At 47.6% G+C, this 20,263-nt stretch overlaps 7 protein-coding genes across 7 annotated transcripts; 4 read left to right on the forward strand and 3 right to left on the reverse strand.

Annotated features, from left to right (window-relative positions):
* Positions 1-616: 616 nt before the first annotated feature.
* On the forward strand, positions 617-1,438 carry SAMD00019534_025080 (hypothetical protein; the record flags this gene model as incomplete). The annotated part of the gene is made up of 2 exons (XM_012901806.1): positions 617-635; positions 1,122-1,438. The coding sequence occupies 2 exons, from the start codon at positions 617-619 to the stop codon at positions 1,436-1,438; spliced, it is 336 nt and encodes a 111-aa protein (XP_012757260.1).
* A 582-nt stretch (positions 1,439-2,020) lies between these two features.
* On the forward strand, positions 2,021-7,347 carry SAMD00019534_025090 (hypothetical protein; the record flags this gene model as incomplete). Its single annotated transcript, XM_012901807.1, has 3 exons — positions 2,021-2,680; positions 2,746-3,705; positions 3,781-7,347. The coding sequence occupies 3 exons, from the start codon at positions 2,021-2,023 to the stop codon at positions 7,345-7,347; spliced, it is 5,187 nt and encodes a 1,728-aa protein (XP_012757261.1).
* A 252-nt stretch (positions 7,348-7,599) lies between these two features.
* On the reverse strand, positions 7,600-8,925 carry SAMD00019534_025100 (hypothetical protein; the record flags this gene model as incomplete). Its single annotated transcript, XM_012901808.1, has 1 exon — positions 7,600-8,925. One exon carries the CDS (start codon positions 8,923-8,925, stop codon positions 7,600-7,602), a length of 1,326 nt encoding a protein of 441 aa, XP_012757262.1.
* Positions 8,926-9,481: 556 nt separating this feature from the next.
* On the forward strand, positions 9,482-14,707 carry SAMD00019534_025110 (hypothetical protein; the record flags this gene model as incomplete). The annotated part of the gene is made up of 4 exons (XM_012901809.1): positions 9,482-11,092; positions 11,185-11,652; positions 12,458-12,588; positions 12,664-14,707. Coding segments are annotated over 4 exons (4,254 nt in total), but the record flags the coding sequence as incomplete, so codon positions are not given.
* A 639-nt stretch (positions 14,708-15,346) lies between these two features.
* Positions 15,347-17,489, forward strand: SAMD00019534_025120 (hypothetical protein; the record flags this gene model as incomplete). Its single annotated transcript, XM_012901810.1, has 4 exons — positions 15,347-15,535; positions 15,621-15,721; positions 15,794-16,446; positions 16,531-17,489. 4 exons carry the CDS (start codon positions 15,347-15,349, stop codon positions 17,487-17,489), a joined length of 1,902 nt encoding a protein of 633 aa, XP_012757264.1.
* A 315-nt stretch (positions 17,490-17,804) lies between these two features.
* On the reverse strand, positions 17,805-18,714 carry SAMD00019534_025130 (hypothetical protein; the record flags this gene model as incomplete). The annotated part of the gene is made up of 2 exons (XM_012901811.1): positions 17,805-18,541; positions 18,618-18,714. The coding sequence occupies 2 exons, from the start codon at positions 18,712-18,714 to the stop codon at positions 17,805-17,807; spliced, it is 834 nt and encodes a 277-aa protein (XP_012757265.1).
* Positions 18,715-19,036: 322 nt separating this feature from the next.
* On the reverse strand, positions 19,037-20,095 carry SAMD00019534_025140 (hypothetical protein; the record flags this gene model as incomplete). Its single annotated transcript, XM_012901812.1, has 1 exon — positions 19,037-20,095. A coding segment is annotated over one exon (1,059 nt), but the record flags the coding sequence as incomplete, so codon positions are not given.
* Positions 20,096-20,263: the final 168 nt, after the last annotated feature.

Below are 20,263 nucleotides of genomic sequence, written 5' to 3' on the forward strand. Positions count from 1 at the left end.
ATGATTATGATGTTGATGTTGATTATACCAATGAATGATTGATGTGACCTTAAGTATCCTTATTGTTCCAGTGGTCATGTCCATGATCAGATCTGATTGGAAACATGGAAGAAGTTGGTGTGTGGGTGTGTATGGTCTATCTTTGGAACAAGGTCCATTCTTTTTCAAACACATCAAATCTTTGAATTGTTCGATCAAACAGATAATCAACTTATTATTATTATCAAGAGATATAACAAATATTTGTTGAATATCAATATGCGATACTAAGATTAACTAAATGATACAATATAACTAGTAATCATAACATTATACAAACGAAGGTGATCAAACTCAAGTCCAAAATTCGATCTGATCGTGTTGAAGTTCGAGTGCAAGAGAGTTACACAAGTATGTAAATGTTTCGAAAGAGGAGAGTGGTACTTTTTTTCATTTCTCATGAGATGAATAAATGAATTAAATTTATTTTATTTTTCCCATGATGAGGTGCGCGAGACCGATTGTGTTGGTGAGCGTGCATGCACTGCTTGTGCCTGAGGCAACAGACTTTGGTCATTTCACGAATAACAGTTTGTCACACATTCAAGCATACAGGCTCAGAAAGAAAACATACAATATGGATATCAAGACTGAAGGTTAGTGTCTCATCATCTACAACATTAGAGGTCTACTACACTACTTGGTTGGTTGGTTGATGCACAGAGAACAACAGAGCAATGAGCTTGCGAACAATATCATCATCATCAGTGAATAATATTCATAGTTATAATTATATATCAACACGACAACAAATGATCAATCAATGATTTATACAATGATTATCGTCTCAGATGTAGTACAACACAAAGAGTTAGAATGTGGCATTAATCAGCTCTAGACTCAACTTAACTTAACTCACACTACACTCGACAATTACCCAACTCAACTAAACTCAACTTACCTCATCTTGGCATAACACAACAAATCAGTTCAAACAAGATGATGATGATCATGATGGCGATGATGATCATGATGCGCGAGGATCTCTACAACCAACCAATCAACCAGGTGCTGATGATTTCAAAGAGGTGGAATATATAACTTACCATTCGTTCACTCAAACATAATAATAACATTAATAGAATTGGCTTGCGTTTACGCTTCCCTCTTGCTCCACGACGACGGCATTGCCATCACCGGAGACAAGATCAAGGCTCTCCTTGATGCTGCCAACGTAGAGTTCCAGCCACATTGGCCAGGTTTGTACGCCCGTGTCCTCGCCAAGTCCAACGTTGAGGATCTCGTGTTCAACTTTGCCGCCGGTGCTGCCGCCGTTGCCGCCCCAGCTGCCGCCGCCGCCGCTGCTCCAACTGCTGCCGCCGCCAAGAAGGAGGCTCCAAAGAAGGAGGAGAAGAAGGAGGAGTCTGACGACGACATGGGAATGGGTCTCTTTGATTAAATCATCTAGGATCACCTTCCTATTTACTGTTTTCTTTCTAAACTTAATCAAAACTCAAACATCATCATCATCATCATTATTATTGATGATGTCGTCTCGCCTCTAGTCTAATCTTTTGTATATTTGTTTGTTTATGAGTACTTGTTGATAGTGCCAGTATCGTTGCCAGATGACCACAAGATGGGTTTGCGTGTGTAATGATCATTAGCCATTCGCCCATCAGCTGCATCCAGATCAGGTGATGGCATCGATGAACTTGCAACAGCCACGCTCGAGCGACGAAGTCACTTTCGCACACACAAGTTAAAAAAAACTTTCATTCATCTTCATTCAAACACAAACACAAACACATTCGACAAAACTCAACACACATTGTCTCATTCATCTCATTCTCATTCATATTCATACATATACATAATATATATATATATTCATACATATATATACAGTTAAGTTATATAGTTAGTTAGTTATATTATATGTTAGTGTTGCTCATTGGACAGACATAATAATAATATGACAGACACTGTATACTTTGATACTAATAGTAGTAATGGTGTTGCAATGACCATGAATAACAATATGGATGATTCGTTGTACTCTTCATCATCAGTCACTTCAACAACAATGAGTAGCAGTGTGTCTAGAAGACAGACATCATCGTCCAACACACGATCAACTTCACATCCTTATTCTCGTGGTGGTCCATCATCATTGTCGTCGTCGTCATCACAGCAACAACGACAGAGCAATGGAGTGGTGTCATCGTCGTCGTCAAGTGATGTCAGCAGCAGAAGTAGAGAGAGAGAGCAAAGGGAGAGGGAGAGAGAGAGGGAGAGAGATCAAGATATTCTCGGCGACGATGGAGATGATGGCGGTGTGATTGGAGCAATCACAAACATTATAGTCAAGCCTTTCAGCTGGGTGTTGAGGGCGACTCTCCATTCGTACGCTGATGGTCATTCCGACTCCAAACAGTCACCTCCACCAAAGAAGCACCAACAGCAACAGCAGAGTCAGCCACAACAACAACAGAATGAAATCATAGATCTTGCCTCAGATGATGATGATACATATCAGTCTCAGGCCACAACAAACACCAAGACAGTGTCACCGACCTACCAGTATGGTGTGCCACGACAACAGCAACAGCAGCAGGAGGAGGAGCAACAAGCTAAGAGATTCTATGCTGGCGCAGTACTCACTCAGCAAGGCTCAAGTGGCACCAAGTCGATTCAGAACGTAAGTCACATGATTGATCAGGTCATCATTCACTTGTTAACAAACAACTCTTTACTTTGATTTAGAATGAATACGACAATGCACTATCCAAAGTCAAGGGTGTCGATACATTCAACATTGACACCTCGTCGCTCAAACTCAAGGACTTGACCACTAGCAACAACATGTTTAGGAAGGGACTCGTGGCACCAATGCAGTCTAATACAGGCAGAGGTGTATCGTTTGCCAACAACATCAATGGAAACAGCAACAACAACAACAACAACAATACATACAAGTCGAACCTGTATCCAGATATCAACAACCTGTCATCAGTATCATCACAACAACAACAACAGCAACAACAACAACAGAGACAGGCTGCACCACCAAGCTACAGGACACTTACATCGAGACCATCAGTCCTCACCCCTCCATCAAACACGACACTTCCATTCAAGACCAACAGGCCACAGACAACTCCCTATCCATCACAATATCAATCACAGTCACAACACCAATCACATTCACAGTCGCAACGTCATGTAGTGGATTCAGCACTTGGAAAGCGACAGAAGCCATCGTCTCCAACACATTCACCAACAACAACAACAGGAGCATCGATGATGTCGAGCACAACAACACCAAAGAGCTTGAGCAATGAGGACAGCGCATTCTCCATCGAGGAGATCGACAGCTTCTACCGCAAGAAGTTGCTGTCCAACTTTGGCGAGATCGACCCAGGCATGGTCGTCAACAGCACTGGCGGCGAGCCACCTCTGAAACGAAGAACGACTTCGTCGCAATACCCAATCGCGCACTCTACGATCGCCGCCACCAGCCAGGCAGCCAAGAGAATCCTGGAGCATCTCGACAGCTTCTCCAGTCCAGCACTCTCCAATCTGAATTACTCCAACATGAACCAATCCTCCTCCAGCTCTTCCTACTCGCTCGCCAAGCCAGACTCCAACACGATCACTCGTCCCAAGATCCCTCAGTTTGTCATGAACTACAAGTACAACCCTTACGGTCTCTCACGACTACTAGTATGTATTTGATTGATTGATTGATGTATGATTCACAGCACTAACATCCTCCATCCATTCATCCTCTCACTCAAGGATAAGAAGCCAAAGAGTTCGAAGGAGACTAGTGAGATCCCGACCAAGTCCATTCAGTACTCTGCTGTGTCACACTACAAGAAGCCAGCGACAGTCAACAAGAAGGTGTCGTTCGAGGCAACATCCTCTTCATATTCAGACGAAGAGGGTTCGGATGTTGAGATCACTCCAGTCGGAGTAAAGAAATCAAAGAGTACAACGGTCACTCCAACGACATCTATGTCCACCCCGGCCACATCGTCCAAGGCACCAGTGACAAACGTTGCACCACCAGTCACAACACCTACAACATCGAGCATGTTCAAGCCAGGCAACGCAGCATCAACTACAACAACAACATCAAACAACCACTTCACTCCCAGTGCCACATCATCGTTGTTTACGCCATCAGCCATGGAGCCAACGAGGGTCTCGAGTGCTGCCACAACCACCGCCGCGCCTGCTTCATCGCTATTTGGTACAACACCATCAGCCCTTTCCAGCACGGCATCTGCAGTTGGCTCCGGTCTGTTCGACACGCAGATATCATCCTCGTTGTCCAAGTTCAACAGCAACGACAAGCAAGAGAAGAAGGTCAGTTTCAAGACTGGCCCATATGACTCCAAGAAGAAGAGAGAGCTCTATGAGGACGACGGCATCGAGGCGTCGATCCCTGGCCTCGACAATGTTGTCGCCCCGCCCATCCCAGCGAACTTTGGTTCAACGATAACGGCCAACTTCCTGTCCACCACCCCGCCAACCACATCCCTCTTCCCTTCATCATTGACGACCGAGAAGACCAATACGCCAGGCCTATCATTCGCACCATCAGTCGAGGTAACCAAGCCTGCATCATCAACCACATCACTCTTCTCAAATCTTGGTGGAGAAAAGGAGAAGGAGAAAGAGAAGGAGCCAGTGTCTCTTTTCGGCCTGCCCTCAACATCTGCGACATCCACATCCGCCTCTACATCACTGTTTGGTGTGATACCAAATGGAAAGGACAAGGAGGAGAAGGCAAAGGAGACCGAGACTGAGAAGGAAAAGGAAAAGGATAAGCCTGCTGCAACATCACTGTTTGGACTACCAACAACAACGACAACGACCTCATCCTTGTTCTCTACTTCACCAACACTGACTACATCATCGGCCACAACAGCATCGACAGCAGGAAGCTCAATACCCTCGCTTCCAACAATCTCATTCCCATCAATGACGACAACAAGCTCACTGTCAATGGCACCTGGAGGCCTGTTCTCAGGATTGGGAGCGAAGCTCACTGACGACAACAAGACCAGCGGCGAGCCTGAGAAGACAAAGAAGCAGTCTAGTGTGTCTATCCTTGCCAACGCACCTTTGGGATCAATGTTTGGCAATCAGACATCCTCATTCATGAGCTCAGCGCAGAATGAGGAGAACGAAGCCACCGACGACGAGGAAGAGGACGATGGATTCAACGAGGAGGAGGGATTCTATGTGCCGTCCGACGAGGAGGACGAGAAGGAAAAGGAGGAGGAGAGACCATCACTCTTTGGTAACGCTACGCTGAACCTTGGTTCGGGAAGTGGCGCACCAGCACCCATCTTGTTTGGCAGCTTGGCGACTGGAGGAGCCTCATCTTTGTTTGGCCTGCCCAAGACTGATGACAAGTCCTCAGGACTGAGCTCGGGCCTGGGACTCGGCCTTGGCGGCGGAGATTCATCCAAATCTTTGTTTGGATTCAACTCGACCCCATTAACCGATGCCAAGGACACAAAGAGCGCAGCCAGCACCAGCGCCAGCAGTATATTTGGAGGAGCAGGAGCATCATCGATCTTCTCATCGGCGCTCAAGACCTCCCCACCTACTACCGAGACCGAGAAGTCAACTGCTGCTGCTCCATCGTTGAATTTGTTTGGCGCTGCTCAAACTAGCCCTGCCACATCAGCATCGTCATCACCACCAATCATCGTTGGCGCATCATCTGCTCCAGCTTTGCCAAACTTCTTTGGCGTACCTTCATCCAAGCCAGCTTCGACATCGCCAGTCTTGGGCCTCACCTCCACCACCACATCCGACTCGGACAAGCCAGCTGGCCTGCTATCCTTCACCAGCTCCCCAGCCACAACAACACCAACATCATCATCCTTGTTTAACTTTGGTGCAACGACAACATCGTCGACTGACAGTGACAAGTCCAAGGATGATAAGAATAAGCAACCAATTGCCTCTATCATCTCATCCCCATTTGCCATGCCATCAAGTGACTTGAAGTCGCCAATCGTTACATCGCCATACACATTCGGTCAGGAGGACAAGACAAAGACGTCTGACAAGGCTGAGCCACCCAAGACCACCCCGTCCTTGTTCAACTTTGGCGCCACCACCACAACATCCTCCGAGGAGCCAAAGGCAACGAGCACGAGCTTGTTTGGCCTGCCAACCACGACACCAGCAACATCTACCGCGTCCATCCTTCCAACAACATCGGCGCCCGCCTCCTCACTCTTTGGCTTTGGCAGCTTTGCCAGCGGTGCAGGTTCAGGCTCAGGTTCATCTTCACCTCCATTGGCACAAGTGTCGAGCACCCCATCAACCGCAAACACTCTGTTTGGAGGCATGGGAGCGTCGTCCACAGCCACCAGTGGTGGATTGTTTGGACAGAGCACCCCAGCCACATCATTGACAACTGCGCCATCAACCTCGACCACAGGCCTCTTTGGTGGCACGACATCGTCCCTGCCATCTACCAACTTCTTTGGCAACCCATCCACATCAAGCACAACAGGCTCATCAACATCATTATCCGCAATGTCCACCTCATCAATGTTTGACAACACACCATCATCATCAATGTCCACCACCAACACTATCAACACATCCTCGTCAACATCATCCAACTCTTTGTTTGGTGGAGCTTCATCTGCTCTGCCAACATTCTCAGCTCAACAACAAACAACGTTCAATCCCTTCACACAACAATCCACTTCTTCACCGAGCTTTAACTCATTTACATCTACTCCCGCCCCTGCCGCTGCAACCTCGAATCCGTTTGGCGGATCAACCATGGGCACCGGCGCCCCAGCTGGCGCATCGTCCAACCCATTCGGCTCCTCAACCATGGGCAACCCATTCGGCACTACTTCAATGCTAACCTCTGCGCCCACCCCGCCAACTTCATCCCTGATCCAGTTTGGCGCGTCGTCTGGCTCTCCACCTACCACGTCCTCCCCATCCTTCTCATCGTTCCCTGTTGCCGCAAGCGTGACACCAACACCTGCACCAACCTTTGCATCCGGAGGCGGCAATCCATTCAGTGGATTCGGATCCAGCGCACCAGCGACCCAGCCAGCCACCTCCAATCCATTTGGCAACTCTACATTCGGACCAAGTGCCGGAGCTGCTCCAGGCTTTGGCGGCGGACTATTTAGTGCCACTCCACCAATGGGCTCATCGCAGCAGGGTGGCTTTGGCGCCAACGCTGGCGGTTTTGGCGCTCAGTCCCTAGGCAACGCACCATTTGCTGGACTCAACAACTCCACCTCTGGTGGCTCAAGTACTCCCTTTGGTTTTGGCAAGAAGGCGCCAGCCAAGAACAAGAAGAAGTAAAGGAATGTAGTGCTATTGCTCGCTCCTCTCCTCTATCTCTTACGCGAATCGACGACAATCATACACCATCCTCCAATAATAAATTATAGATATATATATACCCTCGACCAAACAAAGAACAAGATTGATTGATTGATTGGAGTTGCGAGCACTAAGGTGCTGCAGTACATGGGCGACTGGTTCACTAGCCAGTCGTGTCATAGGCTTTATATACATTTGTTTGGAAAAAGAAGGGGAGGGAGGAGGGACGGACTAATGAACGTTCGAGCTACTATTAAATATGATGTGAATGTCGTCAGGAGGCGCAAATCGAGTTGATGATGATGTACCACCATTGCTACTACTACTGCTGCTACTGCTGCCGCCAGCGCTGGCGGTTGTGGGTTGACCAGTCCTCTGTCTTGTCCTCCTAATCTCAGTCTGAACATATTGTAGCATTGATGGCGTGAATCGCATGACGTCCTCCACAGTGCACACATTATGATCAATCAGTCGCTTGAGTGAATCTCTTCGCGCCATTGCCTCGTCGCGCACCTTGAGCATTGAATCGATGTGTTGATTATGTGATTCGATCAAGTCCTGATGGTCCTTGATCGTGACCAATGACTCGAGCTCTGGTGAGGGTTCCGGGTAAAATATTGGCTGTTGGACTGGTAGCTCCAGCAAGTCGCGTGTGGCAGACGAGCTGCTTGATGAACCAGTCGTCGCTCTTCTCTTTTGGTTGTTGTTTTGAACGCCAGTGGAGTATGCCGCCGTGCTGCGTCTTGGACGCGTCATTATCAGTGGCAGCGGTCGAATTGGCTCGGGCGCCGGCAGTAGTTGTAGCTGCTCCTCTGAAGACGACTGTGGCACGGGTGGCGGCAGCTCGAGCTGAAGCAGTGTCTCTGGTTGCTGTGTTGGTGAGGGCAATTGTGGAGACAGCAATGAGTGTGCCTCCTGCTGGTTGTTTGAATGAAACCTGGCGCGAGCCTCGGGCTCGCAGTCTCCAGTGCAGGGCCCCGTGCATATGTTGCGATGTATGACTCGCCACTTCTTGGGCAACCAGCGCTGTAGCGACGGCTTCTTTCTGTGGCACTTTGAACAGCGTGCTCTACACGATGGGTTGTGCAGCTCGGGGTTGACCCAGTCTGCAGGCGGTACAGTTATCCTTCCCTTGCAAGGACGGAACTGTTTTTGAGTTACTAATGCCATTGATGTTGATGATGTGTTCGAATTTGATGATGATGTTGTTGTAGTTGTTGTTGTTGTTGTGGTGGTGGTTGTTGCTGGTGAGTCGGATGAAGAGGCTACTACGGCAGCTGATGATAATGTTGATGTTGATAATGGTTCTCTCTTTAGGTATATCTCTTCATTCTCAGAGTCTGTGTCATCGACTTCGTCGTCTTCATCCTCTTCTTCTTCATTCTCGTTCTCTTCATTGCCATTGCCATTGTCATTGTCATTGTCTTCTTCATCATCATCATCATCCTCCTGGATATATGGTTTTGGTGAACCAGGTGGTTCAGTCTTTGCCTTTACAATCCTTTGTTGAGGTTGTTGTTGTTGTGGTAGTAGTGTTTTCTGTTTATTGATATCCATCTCTATATTGTAGATTTAATCAATATGTGTATATATGTATGTATCTGTTGTTGTAATAAGTGTTTATGTAGAGATACATGAATGAATGAATGGAACAAAAAACTATCGACTCAATTTACAAAGTGGCGCCAGATTTAGATTTTTTTGTTTATTGACAGAATGATACCCATTTGAGATATACAATAAACGAAGTTAATAATCAAAGATATCTGAAAAGCTTGCTTTGTAATATTATTATTATTAAATATATAAAATGAATTATATCCATGGACATTAAATATTACATGAATCTAATAATAATAATAAAACTTCAAACCTGGAGATAATTAAGCTAAAGAGTTTGTGTGTTTGAAGTTTGAAAAATGGCGCCAAATTTGAAAAGATGGACACAACACTACTCCGTTTAGTTGATTCCAACTCTCTCTTTATAATCAACAATTATTACTTAGTGTTATATAAATATATTTATACATATACCATATACTTATACATATCATACATTCAATCAAATCAAATCAAATCAAGAAAGATATTATATTTATGTTTGTTTGATTGATCAATAATGTCTAATGCAAGAAAGCCAAGACAGACACCTGGTCTCTCATCATCGAAACAACAACAACAACAGAGAATAGTGATCACTAATGGTGATAATGTATTCGATGTATTACTATCGATTGGATTGGATTCAATTAGTAATGATATAGTCAGTGCTGTGCTCAATGGCGAGCTGTCTGACATTGACAAGGAGACTCTCTCAATGTTGGCGTCAAACCTTCAGCCACAACATCTAGAGGCCATGCTGGTGCAGTTGAAACAGCTGGCGCAGGCCATGCCCATGGCACCCATCGTCACCTTTGACAATCGCACCGCAAAGCCCATCAAGAAGCCCAAGCAACGCGCAAACAACAAGAAGAAGAATACAAGGAAAGCTGGCGCATCAGGTGGAAGGAAGAAGAAGAATGCGGCGGCTACTGGCAAGAACAAGAGGAAGAAGGGTGAAGAGGACCCAATGGACACGGACAGCGATGGCGAGCATGATAGTGAAGACGAGGAGGACGAGGAGGCAGAAGAAGAGGCATCAGATGAGGACGACGAGAGCTTGTCCGTCGACCCCGCCGCCGCCGCCACACAGACACAGGAGCAACCACAGACAGCCAATGCATTCCTCGAATTTATAGAGCTACACAATATATCCACGGGCGCATTGAGCGTTCTGTTGTACTGGCTGGTCGAGTGTGATCAGTTTGCCCGCGAGACACAGTACCTCGCGGCCTCGGTCTACCTCCACATGATTGTGTTGGTACGACGACTGTTCCATCCGCTCATCTACCGTCCAATGACCAAGTTCCTCAAGGTCAAGCAGCCAACCGCCTCGTCCAAAGCATCGGGTGACAACCCATTCGCATCACAGTCATCCCAGGCGACACAATCAAAGAAGTCCAAGAAGCAGGCAGTTTCTGATGGAGACGACACCATCATGGGCGATGACGACAACAACGACGATATGGATGAGGACGATGAGGAGGAGCCAACATCATCCGGCCACGCCTCGTCCGCATCCAAGTCCAACAGCTTGTTCAACTGGCTGCCAAACATCACCACGCTGCTCCAACACCTCAACTTTGCCTTGGAGCGCTTCTCCCTGGACACGTTTGCCGACGCCTTTGACAACACGCTCGAGGCGGCCATCGGTGTGTCACGCACAATCAATCTGAGACCACCCAAGCCAAAGGCAGCCAAGGGCAGACGCACAATGGTCATCTCGCCAGAAGAGCTAAAGGTCGTGGAGCTGGCCCATCGCACACTGTCCATCCTGATTGGAGGAAGACACGGCGTCGCGGCAAAGGTGCTGCCGCTAGTCCTCAAGGAGCTGGTGCCCACGCTCACCCTGAACACATTGTCTCCACTGCCCATCACCGTGCCCAAGCAGCTGGTGCACGATCGTGACCAGGCCATTGCCTTTGTCGAGAAGGAGGTGTCTTCACAGCCATCGGCGCAGGAGCACATCATGGTACTCCTGCAACACACATGTATTCGTGTGCCTGAGAAGGCGGACTACCGCGCGCACACTGTCCACTCCATCACACTTATTCTAAAGCAGGCCGAGCCAGCCTACCAGCACAAGTTTGTCCAATTTCTCTGTACCTACTCCAAGAACACAAAGGTATGTCTTAGCCTCCACAACCATTCCACGTGCCGCTCCATACTCATACTGACAATCAATCAATCTCATCTTAGAGTAACTACCGCACCTTTGCTTCAGAGGTCGCTCTGTCACTCCTCCAGGACGCAGTCTGCGGCAACAACAACAACAGCGGCGAAGGCGACTTGCCCGAAGGCGAGGAGTCGTCTCAATCAAAGCTGCTCCTGATACTGGTACAACGCTCATCGGACAAGGTGTCCACAGTTAGGGCCAAGGCATTGTCATGCCTGGCTCAGCTGCTACAGGATGAATCGATCGTCAAACAGCTCAGACCACACCTTAAGCTGGTGTCGTCCAGGTCTGAGCAGGAGTCGTCTGAGGGCAACTCGCTGGTGACCTTCTTGACCAAGCGTGCCGACGATGAGAAGAGCGGCGTGAGGAAGTCTGCGCTCCAGGTGCTCGAGGTGCTGTGTCTGCAGGACGCTCAGTGCAATCGTCAGATCATCGAGGTGCTCTCAAAGAGGACGCATGACTCGTCCCCATTGATCCGCAAGCAGGTGATCACTACGCTCACTACACTGTTCCGCCACTTTACCGCTGATCAGACACTGGCCGACGCCTGGATCTCGGGCGTCCTGCCACTGGTCGTGGACCGCGAGACCACCGTGTCAGACAAGGCACTCGAAGCCATTGGCGAGCTGATATTTGATGCCATTGTCAATGGCCGTGATGCCAGCGACCTGCTCAACCGCATTGTGAAGCGCGAGATGACACCATACCTTCACAAGTGCTGTCTGCTCATGTCGCAGAAGAAGTTGATCACGCCACAGATTATCAAGAGTCTGCAGCAGACACTGGCCAAGGCCGGAGAGACGTCCACATCCGTTGGCGGCTGGATGTTGCTCTCAAAGATTGGCTACTGCTGTCCAGACCGATTGGATCAGCAACTCATCCTGTCCATTTGGAACAAGCATCGCGATGAGATCAACAGCGACGATGCTCCAGACTACATCATACAGCTGGTCACCAACATACTGATACTGGTCGAGTCCATATGTCCACATCTCCCAGCCAAGCTAGCACAGGACATCTTCAGCGATGTCCAAGCTCGCGTCAAGCAATTCTCCTACCATCCCCAACATGTACAGCTATTCATCTCCATTCTACTACAGGTATGTAATATGATTGATTGAATGATTGATTGGACGACCATCTAACATCAGACTCACACGCATTACCAAGGCCACGATCAGGATCCACAAGGATCAAAGCCAGCAACACACAGACAGAGCTGTTGAGGGCTGGACAAAGGATATTCTGGCGATATGCGATGAGGGACTATCGTCCTATGTTTTTGGAATGGAAATGCAGGATGTCGAGGGCCTCGAGGAGAGACTCGGACAGTTCCTATTTGTGATTGGCGAGATCATCCAGATACCCCACGCCGTCATCCCAAGCAAGTTAAAGACCATTGTTCAAGCACTGATCGCACCAACTCGTGCGCCACTCGCCAAGCAGGAGGACCACTCATCCGATCAGAGCGTCGCCACAACAACTACAGCCGCTACCGCCACCMCCMCAGCCACTTCCACGGCCATCCCCCAATCAGTCCGTGCTCATGCCTTTATCACATTGGGCAAGCTTTGTCTTGGTGATGACAAGCTGGCCAAGCGATGCATTGCCACATTTGCCAAGGAGCTCGAGGTCAGCGATTCGCCAGTGATCAGAAACAATGTGATGATCGTCATGTGTGACCTGTGCATCAGGTACACTCAGCTTGTCGACAACTACATCCCCAACATTGCTCGCTGTCTGCGCGACAAGTCCGAGCTGGTCCGTCGCCAGACTCTCATCCTGCTGACGCGTCTGCTCCAGGAAGACTACGTCAAGTGGAAGGGCGCGCTGTTCTTCCGCTTTGTCGAGTCGCTGGTGGACCCGTCGCCCACTGTCTCCCAGTTTGCCCACTTCTGTCTTATGAACGTCCTGCAGGTCAAGTACGGCGCCATGGCCCAGAAGACGGGCGGCCAGTCCGCGCAGCAACAGCATGGCGGCTCCACAAACATCTTCTACTCGCACTTTGTCGAGACGATCTTTGTGCTGAACGAGTGCAAGGCGCATCCACAGTACAATCAGACGAGCCACGCGCTCATCTTCTCGACGGGCACCACCAACAGCGACATCAACAGCAGCAATGAGTTCACTTTGCGCGGCGATGAAAACCGCCGCCGCAGAATGACCATCTACACGACCTTCTTGCAGAACATTGACGACGCCAGTCGCTTCCACCTGGTTCAGAGACTGTGCCAGGACGTGCTGGGCGACATTGCCGAGGAGAAGATGCCGCTGGCCGCCTGCGCCAATGTCGTCTATGACACGCTGGCGGTGCTGGCGTCTAAGGACATCAAGCTGAGCTGTCTGAACCGCGCCGCCGACGGCGACGAGGAGAGCCCCGAGGCGCTGGCACAAGCCGCCGGCAACAAGCTGCTGGGCAGCATCGTAAAGAAGTTCGTGGTAGAGAGCATCGTGCCCGTCGTCATCGAACTGAAGCATCTGCTGGAGAACAAGCGATCGCCACTGATCCGTGAGCTCATGATGTACCTGCGCGAGCTCTACAAAGACTACAAGAGCGAGCTGAACGAGATCATGTCGGCGGACAAGCAGCTGGCCAAGGAGATTGAGTTTGATCTGCGCGCCTTCAACAAGAAGGTCACGCAGTCGCCCAGTCGTCTATCGCTCGGCAGCAGCCTCAACAGCAACAGCAGCACCAGCAGTGCCACCACCCCCAGCAAGCTGAGCCTGACGCCAGGCAAGTCTGCAGACCTCACCAACTTTGTCGTGCCCCAGCTGAGGACGCCCAAGGACAAGGGCTCCGCTACACCTGGTCGTCTCAGTCTTCCATCGTCCGCTCAGAAGCCATTCGCAACACCCATGCGACTATCCATCGCGTCGATCACCCCTTCCAAGCTGCCAAGTGGCAGCAGTGGCAGTCTGAGCACTGGCGCCAAGACACCATTGAGCAATAATAGCAACAGCGCACGCAAGCAGGCACCGATCCCAATGAACCTCATGGCTGCAGCATCTTCATCATCTCCGCCTGCCCCCTCATCAGTAGTCCGTGTCCAATCGGCAATGAGACACTCGATTGGTGGAGCTGGAAATGGCAATGGCAAGGGTAGTACCACACCTTTCAAGTCATTAAGATTCAGTCTACCATCATCAAAGCGACAGGACGATGTTGATGGCGATGGTGATGATGATGAGGAGGAGACAGTAATCAAGATGAATGTCTTGTTGGACCAAGAGAACATACCGCCACCTCAGCAATGGAATGTACACATAGATGAGAAGCAACAACAAAAGAATAAGAAACAAGTTGATGACGATGATGATGAGGACGATGATGATGACGAAGATGATGAAGAGGAAGAGGATGTCGTGTCACCACCAAAGAAGGTAAAGAAGATAAGCAAGACATCAACAATCAAGAAGACCGATACCAATGTACATAAGAAATCAAAGACATCACATGTTGAGTCAACTACAAGATCAACAATAACAACAAGGTCAAGCAGCAGGGCAACATTATCATCATCAACAACCAGCGACAGTCCAATCAAGAAGAAAGGTAGGACAGCCAAGTAATAAATAATAAACATTCATCCATTCGTTGCAAATGAGATAATTGAAGATGTTGCTTCATAGTGTTTGGATTAAGTCTCTGGACTTATCTCCCCACCACATCATCATCGTTGTCCATCTCCAATAAGAGGCTTCATCGGGATCACACCCGCCACGGCACCACCTCAACACACATGCACTGACGTCTGAAACCAAACCAGACCAATACCACCATTCATCGAAGTTATATTAAATTAAATTAAAAGGAGAACAGAACAGGGGGTTGAATACAACTCCATCTTCAACAACACGTTCGTATTATAGAATGTGAGTGTGTGTATGTGAGGAAGTAGGGTGAATGCTAGTTGAGTGAGCTGGGTTGGATGAGTGAGTGAGAGAGCGAGTGAGTGCATTGCGCAATAGTTAGACAGAGATAGTGATAGTGATAGAGAAATACAGAGTGCGTGGCATGGTGTTCCATCAAGGCACAAACTAAAATAGTAATAGGTATCATTAATCAATCAATCAATCAATCAATCACAATCAATAATCAAAATAGAATAAGCCACATCTCCGGAGAAGTAATAGATAACAACAAACAAACAACAAATAGAGAAGAAGTTGAAGAAGTAGTAGAAGTTAGTAGAGTAGTGTAGAATGGGAAACTCCACAAGCAAGAAGGATCAAGTGGATAGTAAATACACAAATGTTGCAGGAATATATAAGGATTGTGAATGGGATGCAAAGGTCATTCGAAAGCTGATCGTAGAGAAGAAGCTATGTCCTCTGTATCCTTCTGTTGAAACTGAGAATCCTTTACTAGAGGAGTGTCCTATATGTCTATTGGTATGTTCATCAACATCACTTTGATCATTCATTCATTCATTCAATCATTCAATCACACTATACTAACTTATGTCCAATCAATCAGTTCTATCCATGTTTGAATCGATCAAAGTGTTGCAAGAAGGGTATATGCACAGAGTGTTACTTGCAAGTCAAGAAGCCAACTGTTGATGCCAGTACTGTAATGTAAGTTGGTCAAATGTAAACATACAAAGACCTTCATACTCATATACATCACATCACATCATATTGTATTAGATGTCCATTTTGTAATCAACCATCATATTCGGTACTGTACACTGGACCCCTATCAAGGGAGGAGCTTCAAAAGGATGAGCAGGAACAGCAAAAGGTCATAGAGTTGACGATTCAGATGAAGCGAGAGGAGATTGAGAAGGCGCTGAAGGAGGGCAAGGACAAGAAGAATAATACGCAGCAATCTCAACAGCAACAGCAGTCTCAGCCGGCTACTGCTCGTCTTCCACTGGTGCCACCACCCATTGTCTACGCCCCACCTCCACCCTCCACGTACACGCCACCCAAGCCTGTACCACCCAACCCAAGCGTGGCTCGCTTCCAGGATCTGTTGCACAATGGGTCCTATTCAGAGACAGAGATTGAGGAGCTGATGGTCATGGAGGCGATCAGAATATCTTTGATCCCACCGCCTCCAGAGAACCAGGAGGGCTTTACAAATATCAAGAACAATGTCAACAACAACAAGGTGGATGATCAGTCTAATGTGGAGCTACAGCAGCAGCAGCAGCAAGCACAGGAGCAGCGTGAGGAGAGTGATGAACAGGATGACCAAGTTGTCAACAATAATGTGGATGTCAAAGTGGAGACAGATGTAGATAATAGAAACAACAACAACAGTGTACATAACAACAACAACAACAACAATGTAGATAGTATTGAGGATAACCAAGGTGCAATCAAGCCGATCAATGAAGATGCCCCGACCACAACCACAACAACAACTACGACAACGACAGCAGCCCAATCATCACCAGAAGACACCGATAACAATGCTAACAACGACGACAATGACAACGACAACAACAATAATGACAACAAAGATAATGACAACCACGACGACAACAACAACACACTATCCCCAACTCGCACACCTCCCATACCTATAACCGCATCGATACTGCCCTCTCTGAAGACACACCTGAACGAATCATCACACGACGATAGTAGTAGCAGCGATCGTTTCTTCCAGTCCAACTGCGCGACTGTCTCCACGTCCGTTGTGGACGATCACAGCAACCTGGACATGCTCGACCTGCGCAGCGAGAGCTCGATCCTTAGTCGCGAAGAGATGCTCACAGCGCAGAACGTGGACGACTTTTTGCACGAGGAGATGGACGTCCTGCAGGTGCCCTTTGACGAGCGCTTCCGCAACCAAGCGTCCCACTCTAGACACTCTTCAAGTAGCAGCATGTCTGATCATCTCTCGTCCAAGTCATCATCATTGTTTAAGAACAGCTCCATCAACAGCAGCACGGGCAGTCTGGGCTCCAAGGGCCGATACAAACCATCCTCTCTGGCAGTCGACGACACTCCCTCGATATTGGGCAGAGGTGCTTCCAACACCAACAGCAGCGGCAATAACAACAACAACAGCAACAACAATAATGGTAGCAACAACGACAACAACAACAACAATAATATGTCTGGAAATGATAAGAAGGAGGACACCGAAGTCTCTCCTACGAAGGATGATGGATGTGAGGAGGACTATGACTCGAGTCTGAGCTTCGGCACGAACAATAGCAGTGATTTGATCAGCAGTACGGCCAACAACATCAATAGCAACACCGAATCAATGTCGATGATCAGTGAGGACAACCAATCACAGCAATCCCAACAGCATGCGCACCACCTACAAGACACCGACGACTCAATCTCTGCGCGATCCAGTGTCACGATGAACAACGATTGGTAGACAACAACCTCCCACCATTCCTTGAGGCGGGAAGAGTCTTGAGGTTTGTCCGAATGACATGTCATCTTCTCCTCTCTCCTTCCCCTCCTCCTCCTTTCCTTTCTCCAGCCATCAGACCACTGCTAGCAGCAACTACATCCAACTCTACAGACAGACAAACAAACATACAGACACAAACAACAACAACAAACATGTTGCTACTGGGATGGTACATTAAATATTTAACCTCTTTGTTACAGTATACAGTTTTAAATATTATTATACAGGGCAATCAAGCCCTTCGATTTGCATTCCACTTTGCTCGTTCATTGATGTTCATTGTGATGGTAGTTGTGGATTGTCGAGTTCGTAAAGGTTGACAACGACGATGTGCACCTCGCCAGAGCATGAGGTCAGCTTGAGCATTGCTCCAATGTCATTGCTCTTGATATCTTGTACAAAGAGTGAGTTGCCACTCATTAGCTTGGTCTCTTGGTAGCCACCGTCGGCAGTGTCATGTCGTACCATCACCTCTCCACCAAACACATAGAGCACCAATGTCTGTCGCTTGATAGCAACAGGTGTGGACAATGATTCGCCAGTGATTGGCTCTGACATTGTATCCAAGCGTACCTCGTGTCGGTCACCCAAACTGCTAAACTTGTGCACACGACATGTGTGCAGTATATGGCTATCACGCGTGATGATGTTGAAGTCGGTGGATTCATCGACTGGCACCATGTTGTGTGAGGTATGCAAGTTGATTGGCGAGAACAAGTCGGTCGTTGATACAGAGGGTGAATCTGTTGTCGGTGCCTCGAGGGGACCCGAGGCCGAGGCCTTGATCTTGCCACTACTCTTTCTAATGTCAATTGAGGGTACAGTGGCAGGTGGGGAGAATGTCGAGTCTGTATCCCAGCCTCCACTAAATGTATATGGTTTGAAGTGTTCAAGTACAATCTCATTCTGTGGCGTTTGCTTATGGAATAACACCAACTTATTGCCACTCAACAAGATGAGAGTGCGTGTATATCCTTCAAAGGTTGAAAAGGGACCTGCTGATGCAACAGTTGCTATATTGATTTGATATGATATGATTGATTGATTAGTATTACAATCACATTGAATCTTTGGATATACATAACATACCTGAACTTATCCTCCAGAGGAATGGGTCTTGTATTGTCATGTTCTCTGGTTCAATGTGTAGTTGTGTTGACTTTCCCTTGCCACTCTTCCAAACCATTTGTTTGTAACATGTTGTATCTTTCAAATCCCATTTCATTGTGTCTATATATCTCTATCACTATCTATATCTCTGTCCAACTCTTTATCTTTATCTCTTTCAATTTAGTGTGAAGTTGTAAATGAAACTCTAAATTGAGGAATCTCCTTCTTTGTCCAACTCTGGATGGGGTTACATTGTTGGTCCCAACAAGAACACGTGTTCCACAAGACTAGTCTGGAATGATTGAATGATTGAATGATGAATGAGCATTATGTATATCTTAGTTTATTTGTTGGTACTATTGGTCATCTTCTACAAGTTCAAAGGTCAATGTTTGAAAGTATAAATTCAAGCCACATCGAACGAGACATATTGCATGTCTATTATCAACTTGTCTACATTGTACTGTTATATGTCTGATGTGATTGTTTCTACTCAATTGAAAGACAACATTGTACGTTATCACATTGGGTATGGATGCCACGACCGACTCCATAAACTCTGCCTGGCGATTGTTGTTTCCTCGTCGATTCAACTTTGGTACCTCAGCACGCAGAGACAATGTTCCAATGTGAGACGACAGAGACTTCACACCAAACTTGGCATTGGATTGCTCATGAATGTGCAGATACTCCAGTCTCTTTGGAACATACGTTAGTTGTCTGTAACGATCAATCTCGAGATGAGTTAGACCATCTGGTAGCACAGTCTCTTTAGCCTTTAGTTTGTAAAGATGGCCCATCTTCAGCATCTTGATGTTTGATGGTAGCACTCCTTCAGTCAGTGCGGACTCGTGACTATAGCCTAGGTCCAATGATGTGATAGACTCGGGGAGTGTTCCACTTGGGATTGTTTTGTTATTGTTGATCACCAATGTTTGGAGTGTTGGAGGCAATGGATACTCTTTGTTGAAGGAGCCTCTCCAGAATGACATTTTCAATGAAGTCAGAGATTGTGGATACTTAATTCTACCAGATGTCCAACCAGGTCCTAAACATAGGGTGTTAATTGAGTCTGGTAATTGACCAGATTGGACCAAGGAATCTTCCTTTGTCATTCCTAATGTTAGAGTGGTAAGGGACGACGGAAGAGTTCCAGCAATTATTGGATGACTGAAGTTTTCACCAATCTCTAGCCTTGTCAGAGAGTCAGGTAGTGACCCTGGGACCAGAGGTCGATTGAATAGGCAGTACCTCTCAAATATGAGTACTTTGAGAGAGGCTGGCAGTACTCCTGGAGGAAGCTCCTGATTGAAATTGCGTCCCAACTCCAATGAGGTGAGAGATGTAGGTAGCATGCCTGGCAGAAGGGGTTGGTCGAAATAGTATCCAAGATATAATGATTTGAGCGATGAAGGAAGGATACCTTGAGTCCAGCTATAGTTGAACCATTTTGGCATTGAAAGTGACTGGAGTGAGTCTGGAAGGGAGCCAACCTGAAAGTACTGATACATAACACCGCTAGGACTACTCCATACTTCGCCCTGCGTCGTGAATGACAATGAGGTGAGTGATGATGGAAGGCTGCCCGGACTGATTGGATGATTGGAGAGATGTGCCAATGTCAA

The sequence above is a fragment of the Acytostelium subglobosum genome (genome assembly GCF_000787575.1).
Source record: "Acytostelium subglobosum LB1 DNA, scaffold: scaffold4, whole genome shotgun sequence".
In the NCBI taxonomy this organism is placed as follows: domain Eukaryota; phylum Evosea; class Eumycetozoa; order Acytosteliales; family Acytosteliaceae; genus Acytostelium; species Acytostelium subglobosum.